General features: G+C 31.1%; 2 protein-coding genes across 3 annotated transcripts; one reads left to right on the top strand and one right to left on the bottom strand.

Moving 5' to 3' along the window:
* Positions 1-5,150: 5,150 nt before the first annotated feature.
* LOC123920752 (oligopeptide transporter 1-like) lies at positions 5,151-8,866 on the top strand. Its single transcript, XM_045973059.1, has 6 exons — positions 5,151-5,226; positions 6,005-6,456; positions 6,560-6,657; positions 7,035-7,607; positions 7,706-7,973; positions 8,060-8,866. The coding sequence occupies exons 1-6, from the start codon at positions 5,151-5,153 to the stop codon at positions 8,864-8,866; spliced, it is 2,274 nt and encodes a 757-aa protein (XP_045829015.1).
* A 1,435-nt stretch (positions 8,867-10,301) lies between these two features.
* On the bottom strand, positions 10,302-12,740 carry LOC123881859 (ER membrane protein complex subunit 8/9 homolog). 2 transcript variants are annotated; one of them, XM_045930608.1, is made up of 5 exons: positions 12,369-12,740; positions 11,945-12,091; positions 11,797-11,856; positions 10,802-10,968; positions 10,302-10,712 (listed from the first exon to the last, which is right to left on the bottom strand). In XM_045930608.1, the coding sequence occupies exons 1-5, from the start codon at positions 12,570-12,572 to the stop codon at positions 10,682-10,684; spliced, it is 609 nt and encodes a 202-aa protein (XP_045786564.1). In that variant the 5' UTR covers positions 12,573-12,740; the 3' UTR covers positions 10,302-10,681. The 2 variants fall into 2 exon arrangements, with proteins under 2 accessions (XP_045786564.1, XP_045786565.1); XM_045930609.1 differs by lacking the exon at positions 10,302-10,712 and having other exon boundaries at positions 10,808-10,957; positions 12,369-12,700.
* Positions 12,741-14,883: the final 2,143 nt, after the last annotated feature.

A 14,883-nucleotide genomic window follows, 5' to 3' on the forward strand; every position in this document is an offset into this window, starting at 1 on the left:
GAAAATGTCGGAGAAATTAGACATAGAATTATTATCGAATAAACAAATAAGAGAAATTATTATTATAGATAAATAGATTTATAATAAAATAAAATATAGAATGAGAAGAACTTATCGAATTTGAAAGTCGTGCAAATGCACTGGACTTAAGAATATTTTGTCATCGCAGGTAAGTTACCCGATGCAATTGGTCTCATAGCTAATACCCTCCATGATACAACAGCCACTTCTTGCTAGCATCGCACGTGAATTAGCAAGATCTCAAGAAACTACTTTTAAATGCTCATGAAAATTTAGTATTATGTTACTCATCTTATTATTCTCGATATCTCACTGTTTCTACTCACCCACAAATATATAGGAATATGTACATACTTGCTAAGAACAAGTGTAACCGCCCCTTTTGTAAAATGAGACTACAAAAATAACATTTTAATATTAAAATTTTCAAAATTCTCAAATAAAAAGAATGGAAATTTATAAACATAAAAAAAAAAAAAAAAAAATCCCGTATTAGTAAAAAAATAAAACATAGGATATCGTATTAATATATGAATATAAATATAAATCATGTGTAAATCTCAATGTAAAAATATAGACTCGTGTGTAAACTTTTAAAAAAAAAAAATCCAAACAAAAAAAAAGTTAAATATGTTGCATGGGTACTCCATTTTAGACCGAGTACCGGTACCAAGTACCGGTACGCGTATGGTACTCCCCGGTACGCACCGACGCCGTACCTATATTTTTTTTTTTGTTTTTTGCAATGGGTACACGTAGAGCTGTAAAAAGGGCCTTAAGGGGCCGGCCCTTTAAGGGGCGGACCCACTTATTCCTGATTATTAATTTTATTTAAATTTTAAACAATTTTTCTAGTGTCGTGAACTTATTCTCGTTTTCTTCAATCAACACTGTCCACGATCGGCACCCTAAAAAAACTGTGTTTAAAATTTAAATAAAATTAATAATCAGGAATAAGTGGGTCCGCCCCTTAAAGGGCCGGCCCCTTAAGGCCCTTTTTACAGCTCTAGGTACACGCGTGGTACACCAATCCAAAAAAACACGGTTTTTTTTTCTCCTTTTTCTTTTATTATTAGTTTTTTTTATAGGAAGATTTATGTTTTTTATTTGTTCATAATATAAAGTAGCAACTATTGCTAAAAAAACATAACAAAATAGCCGCCGGAATTATTCACTTATTCATTGAAAAGGAATAGACTAAATTCAAAGGGAAATAATTGACTCTTTTTGAGCTAATTGGTTTTTAATTTCATATTTTGATATTTCGAACAATTTAAATTACATTTAAAGTGTGGTGTGATCTTTTTTATGTTTAATTATTTGTTTTAACAATATAACTATATTATTTGATATATATAATTGTTTACGTGGAAATTAAAAAAAAAATTATAGGGACGTACCCGTACCTTAGTTTTTCAAAAAATGACGTACCGTACCCGCACCCAGGCAACATAAATTTGATAGTAAAATAAATATGAAACAAAAATATCCTAAAAAAATTATCATAATATATCTTATATTAGTTAATTTTCACATCAATACTTCTTAAAAAAAAAAAAAAATTCTGCTACAAATAAGTTACAAAATAACTTTAAGATTACAAAATAACTGCTAGAAATTATGATTGTGATTAACATAAATGTCACAAAATGAATGAATAGAAAACGTGCACCATGCATTTAGCAATATGCACAACTTGGTCAAAAGGAATTTAATTAATATAATATTATAATTTTAAGATAAATTAATAATAAAACTTTTTCAAAAAAAAAATTAATAAAATCCAACAGAAAATATTCAACAACACATTCTCATAATTTCAAAGTGTTGTTGAATTGGTTCACAATTCATGTGCATAATCAATGGAACAATTTGGAAACCTTTCAAATTGTTCTCTCGATTATGCATATAATAGGTTTTTCGGCTTTTGTATTGAAACACTTTATTGTCATTGATAATCTAGAAAATTAAATTTTTTTTTTTTTTTTGAATCATAGAAAATTAAATCATATATACCCATTTATGAAAGTAGTTAATTTTTTTTTGGTTGACAGTTAATATTTTCTTTTATATAGAGTGAATTGATTATTTATTTTCTTCATTAATGTAGTTGATTTGAGAGATTTGTTTTGAACGGTCCAGGAAATTAAATCATATCCCCAAATTAAATGTTTTGAACGGTCCAAAAGAACATATGATGATATGAGAATATGATATTGCATTCATAAATATAACAAAAAATAGATTTTAAAAATTCATATTTTAAACCAAAGATTCTGTCAAAAAAAAAATTCAAATTTTAAACCAAAGATTCTGTCAAAAAAAAATTTCAAATTTTAAACCAAAGATATTAATTTTTATTGAATATCCTGCATTTATAATAGAAAATATTAGTATTTAAAATTGAATTGATATTTTTGCGTCAAAAAAAAATTGAATCAAAGCCACTAAGTTAGTCTAATAGTGACGGGTTTTGATAGTATGTACTATGTAGAGATCATATGTTCGATTATCAGTTCTATTGCAAAAAATAATAATAATAAATAAATAAATAAAAACATCGCATCGATTATTAGTAAAACAAAATAAAAATACATTGAATAGATTTATTAATGTTTTTTTTTAAGGAAAATATATTTATTAATGTTGTTGATGAGAAAGTTTTACTTTGTATTCATTAGCTACGTAATTTCGCACAAACAATATAAAATTATTTCACAATGATAATTTTGTCAATACTTATTTTTTTAATGTTATGTTAAAAAAAATAACGTTATTTTTTTTTTACACCATGATAATTGTGTCAAAAAAAATGTTAATATCAAACAAACATAAAGAAAAATAAAATCTTAATATGTATTTTTTTTCTTTTCTTCCGTAAAAGAAAGTATGTATTTTTTATTTTTTTTGTGATAAATCATATTATTTTTAAAATTTATTAAATAATTGATGTATTTGGTCCGTAATATAGACCAGATACGTATAAAAAGATTAGATAATATAGACTAGATAAGAATGAGAGGGATTTTTTTTTAATGAGTTTTTTCATTTAGTTTACAATGGAGCTGAGGATTGAACTCAGGACCTTTAATATATTATCCAAACTCCTCAACCTAGTGGCTTTTTTGAATGATTTTGATAACATATACTAACGGGTCAGGCAAGCGCGTTCCGCGTCTGCATGTGTCTAACTTATGTCAAAAAAAAAAGTCTTATATTATGGTGAGTTTGTTAATAAAAGATTTTTGCTGCTAAAAAAATGTGTCTTATGTTTTGGTAAGTTTTTGAGATACATATTAACGGTTTGTGTCTTATGTTATTGAGATACATCAAAATTAACGGTTTGTGTCTTTTTTTATATGTCGTTAACTTTTATGTGTCTCAATAGCATATCAAATGATTTAGGATTTGTCTGAAATTTTACACAAATGATCTATATGATATAAACTTTCAATCGAACGGTGAATTTTATAAAATATATCGGTTAAAACGTTATTGAAAGGTGTAACATTTGGTGTCAAAATAGTTTGTGTCATTTGATTCTGACCCTATATATAGTATAGATATATATTACATACAATATAATTTCTTTTTTTATTAACCTTTTGGTTTCAGACAAAGGGGTCTCATAATCCAACCTGACCAACAATTGTTTTAATCGAAATTTAACTCAGATTCAGCCAAACAATTCATTTTATCGAAGATTCCAATTAAACGGATTAAGAGCACCACATGACTACATGAGTTTTCGCCTATATACCGAATCTGGATCTGAGATTCCAACCTGCTTTCCTTATATACTATGTACTTTTAATAGCAAATCAGTACTCCCTCTAGTCCTATATATAAGAAAATGTTGACTTTTTAGATACATTGTAGAATTGATGTATCTAGACTATAATATTGTCTAGATACGTTGATTTTACAACGAATCTAAAATGCAAACTTTTTGTTATATATATATAAGACCGGAGAAAATAATCAATTTTGGGTTACTTCAACAACATGCTGGAAGTAGATTGAGTGCAGTAAAGTGAGATGCAGTGCGTAAGAGTCATCTTATCAAAATCAGATGAAAGCATGTATCTTTTCTTTTTTGTTATAAATCATATTACTTTTAAAATTTATTAAATAATTGATGTGTTTGGTAATTAATATAGACCAAACACATATAAAAAGATTAGATAACATAGACTAGATAAGAATGAGAGAAATTTTTTTCAATGAGTTTTTTCTTTTAGTTTACAATGGACCTAAGTATTGAACTCAAGACCTGTAACATATTATCCAAATCTCTCACGATTAGACTAAACTTAGTGACTTTTTTAATGAATTTTATACCATACTAGCGGGCTAGGCAATGTGTCTAACTTATGTCCAAAAAAAAGACTTATATTATGGTGAGTTTATTAATAAAAAAAATTTGCTGCTAAAAAAAATGTCTTATGTTATGATGAGTTTGTTAAAAAAAGATTTTTGTTGCTACTAAAAAAATCAAATGTATTGTTGGTATTATAAAAAATTCATACCAAAACTCATCGATCTATGCTCTTTATATATAGTGTAGATACCGTAGACTTATAAAATTTATTTAATTTTATATTAACCTTGTGGTTTCAGATAAAGAGATCTGATAAAATAATCCAGTTTGGCCAACAATTGTTTTAACCGAAATTTAATTCAGATTATTTCGAATAATTCGTTTTAATGAAGATTCCAATTAAACGGATTAAGAGCACCACATGACTGCATGAGTTTTTGCCTATACCAAATCCGAATCCGAGATTCCAACTTGCTTTCCTTATATAATATGTACTTTCAATAGCATATCAAAATTAATTTTGGCTTACGTAACTTCAACAAAATGCCAGCAACAATATTTAACCCATTAACGGTTACAGCAAAGAATATTAAATACGTAGTCAATATGAGTCATATAGTAGTAATCAAAGTTTTTTCAAAAATATCAAGATTAGAAGATCTTACCTTAAAAATCATAGAAGAAAGATGACACTCTTGATATAAAAAAAAAAAACAGAGACACTCTTGTGAGAGAACATTATAAAGGGAAGGAAAAATCCAACACACATTTGGTTTCAGTTTCTTCAAAGAAATCTCTTGTCTCTTCAATGGCAGGAATTGTTGAAGATACAGCTTCCTCTGTTCATACTAAGGACCATGATGAATCCAAACTTGCCATTGATGGTAACCCTTTTCTTCTCTCATTAGTTGTCATTTTATATGTAATATATAGTATATGATGATTAAATAATATATTATTATATCATATGTTCAATTGTTCACACATTGTCTTTATTATTTTTTAAGGATTAAGCGAAAGTTTATGCTAATATAATATACTATAAATTTAATGGATATGTTCGGTTAGTGTAAATTAGTTTTACACTGACATCTATTAGAATTGAAGCATTTTTTTCATGTCATATATAATTGAAGTGGAGGTGTAGTAGGATGATTTGACGAGATATATGAAGTTGTTATTAGATGAGAGTGCGGATCATTTTTTTTCATATATTATATGTGATGTGAAGCAATATATAGTTCATTACTGTCTTTATCATGGTTGTGAAATTTAGATAATAGATTTTTGCATGGAAGATGAGTTTTGCAAAATCGCGATTTTAACATGTATAACTTTTGTCATAGCGATCGTGCCTATCTCACTGCAAACATAAGTAAGAACATTTGTTCGAAAACATTAACCCCTCAATTAGATCTTCGTATCTTGAGAGACTATTCTCTACATTTCGGCCTAGATATCTGAACTCGCCTAACAATGAACACTTCATATTAGAGACCCATGTCTAATATCCGAATGGCACATATTGTTACATTCAATTTTTTCAAGTTATTATAATTGGTTGAGTCGTGTCTAGTATCTGTGTTTATGTCAATGTTTCATTGTTGTTGTTTGTTATTGTTATATATGTGTGAATCTAAAGCTAGTGATTGTTTAATGCAGATGATGACGACAAAGAAGTGAATGATTCTCCTATAGAGCAAGTCAGACTAACAGTACCAATAACAGATGATCCTACACAACCAGCACTTACATTTAGGACATGGACTATTGGTTTGGGATGTTGCATTATCCTTTCCTTTGTGAACCAATTCTTTGTGTTCAGAACAAACCCTCTAACTATCTCTTCTATCACAGCACAAATAGTTTCTCTCCCACTTGGGAAATTAATGGCTGCAACACTTCCAACCACAATATATAGAGTCCCTTTCACTCCTTGGTCTTTCACATTGAATCCTGGACCATTCAATTTGAAGGAACATGCCCTTATAACCATTTTTGCTACTTCTGGAGCTAGTGGTGTCTATGCCATTGACATAATTACTATTGTTAAGGCTTTTTACCACAGGAGTATCAATCCAGTTGCTGCTTTTTTGCTAGCACTGTCAACCCAGGTGAACAATTGTGTTTTCTTAAATGTTAAACATTAGCATTTATTCATTTTAATATATTAGTTAGTTAAAAATGTGAATTTTTTGTTGTTCTTGAATATTTTAGATGCTTGGTTATGGATGGGCTGGTATATTCAGAAAGGTCCTTGTGGACTCACCCTATATGTGGTGGCCTGCAAATCTTGTCCAAGTGTCTCTATTCAGGTATTTCTTTATTTTATTTCACATGAATAGAAGCTAATTAACTACTATTTTGTCTTTAGATATATGACCCTCTTGAATTTTTCTGTTGTCCATTTTTATAAGATTTCTATCGAATTTCCACGTGCATTAATTATTTATTTATCAATTAAGAAAATGAATTTTCAAGTGAGAGTGAATAATGAATGTTGTATACGTAGAACATACACTTCAGATTGAATGTGTGGCGATATGTAATTGTGCTGACACCGACACATGTTTATGTGGAATGTATCTGTGTCAGTGCTTCACATGTTTACTATTTAGGATTATTTGAATATTACTATGTTGTTCAGTTCTCTTTTCATTTCTCATTGGTAAATGAATCTTGAATGACACAGGGCATTTCATGAGAAAGAAAAGAGGCCTAAAGGAGGAAACACTCGGTTGCAATTCTTTTTTCTAGTCTTTGTGGCAAGCTTTGCTTATTACATTGTTCCAGGCTACTTTTTCCAAGCAATATCAACCATCTCTGTTGTTTGCTTAATATGGAAAAACTCTGTCACTGCTCAACAGATTGGTTCAGGAATGAGGGGTCTTGGTATTGGTTCATTTACCCTCGATTGGAACACTGTTGCTGGTTTCTTAGGAAGTCCTTTGGCATATCCTGGTTTTGCCATCATCAACATATTGGTTGGATTTGTGTTGTATATCTATGTTGTGATTCCCATTGCCTATTGGAACAATTTTTATGATGCCAAAAAGTTTCCCCTCATCCATTCTCACACATTTGATTCCACCGGTGCAATATATAATGTTTCTAGGATTCTTAATGATGCAACATTTGACATTGATATGGATGCTTATAACAATTACAGTAAGCTCTATCTTAGTATCACATTTGCATTTGATTATGGATTGAGCTTCGCAGCTCTAACTGCAACCGTCTCGCATGTTTTCCTCTTCCATGGAAAGTATGTTTCTTTTGATTCTACAATCCTTTATATTTATTATTGATGCATTTTTTATGATAAACCATCTAACTATATATTCTGGTCACAAAATTTGAAAGAACGGTTAATCAGATGTGGCGAAAGACAACAGCCACGCTAAAAGAGCAAGCCGGAGACGTGCATACAAGAATCATGAAGAAAAACTATGAACAAGTCCCTGAGTGGTGGTTCATAAGCATTTTGGTTCTTATAACTATTATGGCCTTGATATGCTGTGAAGGCTTTGGCAAGCAGCTCCAACTTCCTTGGTGGGGAGTCTTGCTTTCTCTAACAATTGCATTGTTTTTTACTTTGCCAGTTGGTGTCATTCAAGCAACGACAAATCAGGTAATTTTTTGTCTTAACCCCTGTTTGTCGAACACAAGTAGGAAAAAAAATTAATCATAATAGAAAACTTTCTGCTTGTTTTGCAGCAAACTGGACTTAATGTGATCACAGAGTTGATCATTGGTTACATTTATCCTGGAAAGCCACTTGCTAATGTAGCCTTCAAGACTTATGGATATATCAGCATGTCACAAGCACTTGGTTTCCTTCAAGACTTCAAATTAGGCCACTACATGAAAATTCCACCAAAATCTATGTTCATAGTACAATTGGTAGGAACTTTGGTGGCTTCAAGTGTATACTTCGGCACAGCATGGTGGCTTCTAACAACTATTCCACACATATGTGATCCATCAAATTTGCCAGAGGGTAGTCCATGGACTTGTCCTGGTGATGATGTGTTTTACAATGCTTCAATCATATGGGGAATAGTAGGACCACAAAGGATGTTCACAAAGGATGGAATTTATCCTGGATTGAATTGGTTTTTCCTCATAGGTCTACTTGCGCCTGTTCCAGTGTGGCTGCTAGCTCGCAAATATCCGAATCACAAATGGATCGAACTGATCAACATGCCACTTATAATTGCAGGTGCAAGTCAAATACCACCGGTTAGATCAATAAATTTTATTTCATGGGGAGTTGTTGGAATCTTCTTCAATTTCTATATTTACAAACGTTTCAAGTCGTGGTGGGCTAGACACACTTACATTCTCTCGGCAGCTTTAGATTCTGGCATTGCTTTCATGGGTGTGTTGCTATATTTTTCACTTCAATCTTATGATATCAATGGCCCAGCATGGTGGGGGCTTGAAGGAGATGATCACTGTCCCTTGGCTATATGCCCTACAGCTCCTGGTGTTGTTACCGAGGGATGTCCTGCCTTCTTTTGAATTCTATAATTGTATTTTATCATATCTTCAGTGTTCATTTAAATGTACAAAGGGTTGATGAATAATTTATCAGTGTTGTCAATCTTAATAAATAGTTGATTGTTCTAGTGCAGTAAACAATCTGTTTGAACCAATTTGCAATAGTCACAACATGAATTTTCTGCAGTTAAAAATATTCAATGACATCAATATCAAAAAAAAAAAACTCAATGACACATTGTCATAGATTCTTGCACAAATTTACATTTTTGATTTTATGTAAAATTGTACTCAAGTTACTGAATTGCAAGGATTTGGAGATTGAGAGGTAAAAAAACATTTTGCACACAACCTATATTTTCTACTGCCAATAACGTTTATTTAAATGTGTTGAAATTATTGAGAAAACAACTAAGTCATTGTTCTACAATCTATATTTTCTGCATGAAGTGGAGAGTGCAAGTCTGCAACACACTATTTCTTTTAGCGTCCAATTAGTTTAACAGTTTGACATTCATCTCTTATATGGGGCGGGCGTTGTTCAACCTTATGTGCATTCGAATGACTCTTGTATGAAGATCATTTTACAGTCAATTTTGCTATGAACATCTTAAGCATTTTTAAGTATGAATTGTGGGAGATTATTGTAGCCAGTTGAAGTTCTAATCGAATAGAGGCATGTGTAATTGATGCACAAAATAACTTGACCTCAGATGCTGTGTTGCCTTGGTCAAATCCGCCAATAGTTGCCATAAAATGCGATATTGAAGTGGCCTTCTTAGCTCGCAGAATTATACATTGCTTTGTGTGTGTGTTTGAGAGATGATATGGATAGTTTGCCATCAACTAATACTTGCATCATCGCTCAATGCCTCCGTGTCGCTCTTGATCAAGCATGCACTCTTCTGTTTGGCCTGCATTGTTTGAGGCAGGACGAACAATTATTGAGAGGGATCACAAATATATGGGTGACCTTGCAAATTCTATAATATTACTATCATCAAGTTAGAAGTAACCAAAACCTTGAAGTGAGATTTATTAGACGACAAGCAAATCAAGTTACTACCATTTGGCGCAAGTAGCTACACTCATAGCTAGTCCCAAAAAAAATTATCAGTCTCCTCTTTGCAATGCCTCTTTGATTATTGATGAAATGGTTTGAGGTAGTTTCCTAAAAAAACATAAACTAGCCATTCTCATTCACTTGTATCCAATCAATCACAGTTTTTTATACAAATTTTACAAAAACTTTTTGTACATTAAGTATTTACCAACCCTACTAAAACTTGAATGGCTCATAATGTTCATAGACTTGTGAAAGTGACCTTGTTTAGGAATTTTTTATTTTTCATAATAGCCTCCATTTTAAAAAGAAAAATGCCTCAATTTTTTTACCTGTTGGGTATAACCTAGGTTTATTTTCTCTTACAAAAATATAAATTTTAAAGAGCACACATTACAACCAGAAAGCCTGGGCAAACCATTGGATGAACCAGATGGCATGACTATATTGTTTCTTTGAAATAACAATGTCTCAAACAAAGCACGAAAACTCGAATTTAATTAATATACCTACAGAAAGGCGAGAACAAAACAAAAAAAGGATCTGCAACCAAAACCTTTTGGGGAAGGAAAACTATGAAAATTGTTAATTGGATGATAAATAAATATCCTGCTTATACATCTGATAAAGTTTCTCATGAAACAATGTTCCTGAATGTCAAAATCTATTCCTGATTGTTCATCACGAGTATCCAACATATGCTCCATAATATGCTTGAACATCATCAACTTGCGAAGTAGATTGGATAAAAATGGAGACAACGAGGGCCAAGATCAGTTGAAGAGCCCTGGGTTTAGCCAATCTCTGAAAACAAAATTGAATAATATATTATGTAAAGACAAAGTCGATTATAAAAATTTAGGAAAAGAAAGGTGGCGGGATAAAGAACCTACTTGCTTATGTCATCAAGGTGATCATCGAAATCTACAATGTCTCTATATTTCTCAGATGAAATATAATCCAATAAGATGAGATTTGCTGATGGCTCTTTGAGAGAGAATCGGTTGTTTGCATCTGACTGGACCAACTTCCAGTTCTTAGATGCATCCCTAACATAAAGCTAAACCATAAGAAAAAGGCAAGCTATGTTAACACAACCAAGAAAAAGATGAATCTACATTATATGTTAAAAATCATAATTATATAATATGAAGTTAATAAGATTTTATTTTATCAGCAGCAAAAAAAGAAAGGAAAAAGTGCTCTCTGGATGCACCATGAATTTCATAACAAGAAACAAATGGCATGGAATATTTGTGGATTGAGATGAGATTGCCCTATATAATTAAGCGGAGTATGCAAATTACAAACATATTTAGTTAATTCTCCCACTCATCAAATTGGATAGATCAATCATCAATATACTGCGAGGTACTGTAAATCAAACAAGGAATATCCCCTCTTTTAACTTGTGCTGAAAAGAGGAGGGGGATTAAGAAAAGCATTCAGGCCTCATAAGTCGTGATTATAAGTCTTGCAATCAGATCTGAGTTACAACAAATAACACACACATTGTCAAATGCAAAAGGAGACTACAAAGATACACATTCTAATGGTCTGCACAGGTTAAGTCCTCAAGGATTTCTAAAATATTCGATGACTCAAAATAAAACTTAACCCCAAATTTGATTCTCATCCACCCCAAATGCTATATTACTGAGAATATAAATAGCTTCTCACCATGTATATCGAAACATAAGTTGTTGATTAAATTTAAGTGACATACATGATAAATGCTTCGTTAAGTTGGTTTCAAAATTATTCCCCTGATTAAACATTATCTAGAGAAGCACAAATAAAATTCATAAATCAACTTTGACATGAAAAATCATTAGAGACCTATATATGAATGCAGTTTTCAAATTCCAATACTAAAAACATTGCTAACCTGTGTTACAGCACCGCTACTCTTGCTCTTTTTCAAAGCTTCAAGCTTCTTGTTATCTAACTGCAACGAATCAAAAAGGAACAAGAAAAAAATGAAAAACAAAAACTACAGAATTCAAACCAAGATCAGCAAAATTCACATCACATACCAATAGAATAGCAGCTTGAGGAAAGTAACGACTGATATGATCACCAATATTCTTCGCAACACCACCAAGCTCAAATTCATCAGACCTCTCATTGGCATGAAAATAACCAACTATGTTCAACCCTTTAGCAGAAAAATATTCCTCTATCTACATCACAAAAAAACAATAGCAAATTACAAAAAAAAATCAGAATTTTTTTTTTAAAAAAAAAACAGAAAATTGTGAAGAATCTAAATTAAACAAAAACTAAATTAACTGATAAACCCAGAAGAAATAAAGATCAACCCAGTTGATTAAATTGCATAATAATTAAGAAAGTTTATGTCTTTAACTATTTTTTGATAAATAACAAATTGGGGTTAGAATGGATTCAATTGAATGATAAAAAATTTGTAAAACCCTAAGAGAGAGAGAGAGGAGTTACCAGAATGAGAGAGATCTCCAATTGAGGAAGAAGAGGGATTTGAGAATGGAAGAGAGGAACGGCATCGGTGATCTCGACGGTGTCGTTAGAGATGCGGCCGATCAAGACGCCGTTGACGGCGGATGTGGGGTGTTTGAGAGAGTGAAGAACAAGCTTGATGTATGCGTTTTGTGAAACCTCGTACTTCAAATCGTTGCTTCCCATGTTTTTGATGATAGTGATGAATGATGATGATTCACTACACACAACACAACCAGGTTGTTTGTTTGTTCAGTTTCTTATGTTGTTGTGTTGTGTTGTGATTGTGTGGACTTCGATGTTAGTGTTCTTTCTTTACTTGTGAACTTGTTTTAACGACGTCGTATTATCGTAAAGTCAATGTAGATCAACGCATGAGTCATGAGATTTGTTTTTTTTGGTATGGTTTTGGGTTACTATTTATTGGGCTGAAAGTCCAATATGACTATTACGGCCCACGTTTATAAACCAAGGGTGATATTATATCTATGATGCTCTAGCCACTAAAAATTTCATTTTATCAATAATGAATTGATTCAAGTGGTAAAGATTTTTGGTCTCCTGTTTCAAAAAAATAAAAAAAATTTTGGTCCCCTTGATTATATGGTCAGGGGTTCGATTTCTGCCTTATATGCATGGAGAAAATTTGATTGGGAAGGAATAACTCATTTTGTGTATCCCACGGATTCCTAGACAAAAATTAGTGATTACTAACTATAATGAATATCTTAATGCAAGTGTCACAAACTATGTTGAAGTCAGCGTCTAAACATGCAAAATTTGATGTTTTTTAGACATGTCTTATATTAGTTTAGGCCCGGTTTTGGGCCAGGGCAAGCAGGGCCCGAGCCCAGTGCCTCCAAATTTTGGGGGCTTCAATATTTTTTTCAGGCCCATCAAGTTAATAGTAGTCAAGTATTGGTTTTACGAATTTATAACACAAAATGAATGTTGTCCTAGTGGTTGGCGTGCGAGCTCGCTTTTGTTTACTTTTATTTTGTTGTCATCCATTTCTTTTGGGTACATTTATTGTAATCCATTTATAACGAACATTTCATTAACGATTTTTAAAATTGTTTCCTTTTTTAACATGGTTAGTTTTTTCTAAAAAAAAAAAATCACTCTATATAATTTATAAATAATTTCACTACTTTATTTTTTTAAAAAAAAAAACTACATTTTATTATTTCTTTGAAAATAAAGAATTAATTTATAAAATTAATTTGCAATTTTTATTGTGAAATGACCTTATCTTTATGTTAGTTACACAGATAAATGACTATTTTTTATGTTATTGATACTATTTATAATTTATAATTTAAATAAATATTTTTTTTCATTTTATTTTTTATTAGGAGTCCATTTTTATTATTTGTCCTGGGCCTCCAAAATCTCAGAACCGGCCCTGTATTAGTTATAGGAAGTGTCACCAGGGACGGATCTAGAAATCAATCACACGGGGGGCCGAATTTCTTTTTTAACAATAAATAATAGAATTAAATATATTTTTTATCTTTATAAAATAACGAGTTTTTATGTTTAGTCCTATTAAATTTTAACTTAAAATATCCTTTAAAATATTGCAGTTTGTTAAGAATATTCCCCATTTTAAAATATTCTTACAAAAAATTGATACTTTTAGTCCTCAAAATAGTCCTATAAAATACAAATATGGACTAAAAGTAAATTTTTTGAAGGACAAAACTTAAAAACTCATAATTTTATAAAGACTAAAAATATATTTAACTCAAAATTATTAAATAAAATCACAATAATTTATTTAAGAGGTGTCATTAGCAACTATATGTATGTGGGAGGGGGGTTGAAGCCCCTGCTTGCCCCCCTTCAGTCCGTCCCTGAGTGTCACTAAAGTTATGTGATATATTTAAGATGGTGGAGAAAGGATCAAGTGTGCATTTAAGGAGGTGAAACTATAATAAGGTTTAGAGATAAAAAGCCTTTTTTTTTAAGAGTAAGGAGTCTCCTTTTTAATAGAATTTGATATGAATTATTATTGAATAAAAAAAAATAGAATCGGATAGTGTCCCTAAAAAAAAATAGGATATGATAGTGAATCATAAAGGAACAGCAAAGCTCCTAGAGCATAAGATTATACCTTGTAAATGATAGAATAAGATAATAAATGTCTCTAGGAACTTTATTATATATGGAAGGATTTATATTTGAACTTTGAACACCTTATTTATTCGTTTTCAGAAATGAAATTTCTAACTAATATGTTATTTGACTAGAAAAAATGATAATGAGTAATATAGGGATGGACGAGCTCCTTGAGGAGAAGAAAAAGGTTTGTAAAAGATGTGGGAGATGCCTTGAAAACCATAAAAGATGTGGGAGAAACCGTTCACGTCTATGGCCCTCTAGAACTAGGCTAACCGTCATTGAACCCTTAAAGCTTGAAGGAAAAAACAAACTAATGTCAATAATTAGTTGTTAGTGTTAGTATTTATTCTTTACCGATACTTGAACTCGATCT

The sequence above is a fragment of the Trifolium pratense genome, linkage group LG4 (genome assembly GCF_020283565.1).
Source record: "Trifolium pratense cultivar HEN17-A07 linkage group LG4, ARS_RC_1.1, whole genome shotgun sequence".
NCBI lineage: Eukaryota > Viridiplantae > Streptophyta > Magnoliopsida > Fabales > Fabaceae > Trifolium > Trifolium pratense.

Excerpts from the sequence above, each read along its gene's own strand:
- LOC123920752 (XM_045973059.1), top strand. The coding sequence starts at position 5,151 with ATGGCAGGAATTGTTGAAGATACAGCTTCCTCTGTTCATACTAAGGAC. Across the intron at positions 5,227-6,004 it reads ATCCAAACTTGCCATTGATG|ATGATGACGACAAAGAAGTG; the intron begins GTAACCCTTTTC and ends TGTTTAATGCAG. Across the intron at positions 7,608-7,705 it reads GTTTTCCTCTTCCATGGAAA|AACGGTTAATCAGATGTGGC; the intron begins GTATGTTTCTTT and ends AAAATTTGAAAG.
- LOC123881859 (XM_045930608.1), bottom strand. The coding sequence starts at position 12,572 with ATGGGAAGCAACGATTTGAAGTACGAGGTTTCACAAAACGCATACATC. Across the intron at positions 12,092-12,368 it reads TGGAGATCTCTCTCATTCTG|ATAGAGGAATATTTTTCTGC; the intron begins GTAACTCCTCTC and ends TTTGTGATGTAG. Across the intron at positions 10,713-10,801 it reads CACCTTGATGACATAAGCAA|AGATTGGCTAAACCCAGGGC; the intron begins GTAGGTTCTTTA and ends TTTTGTTTTCAG.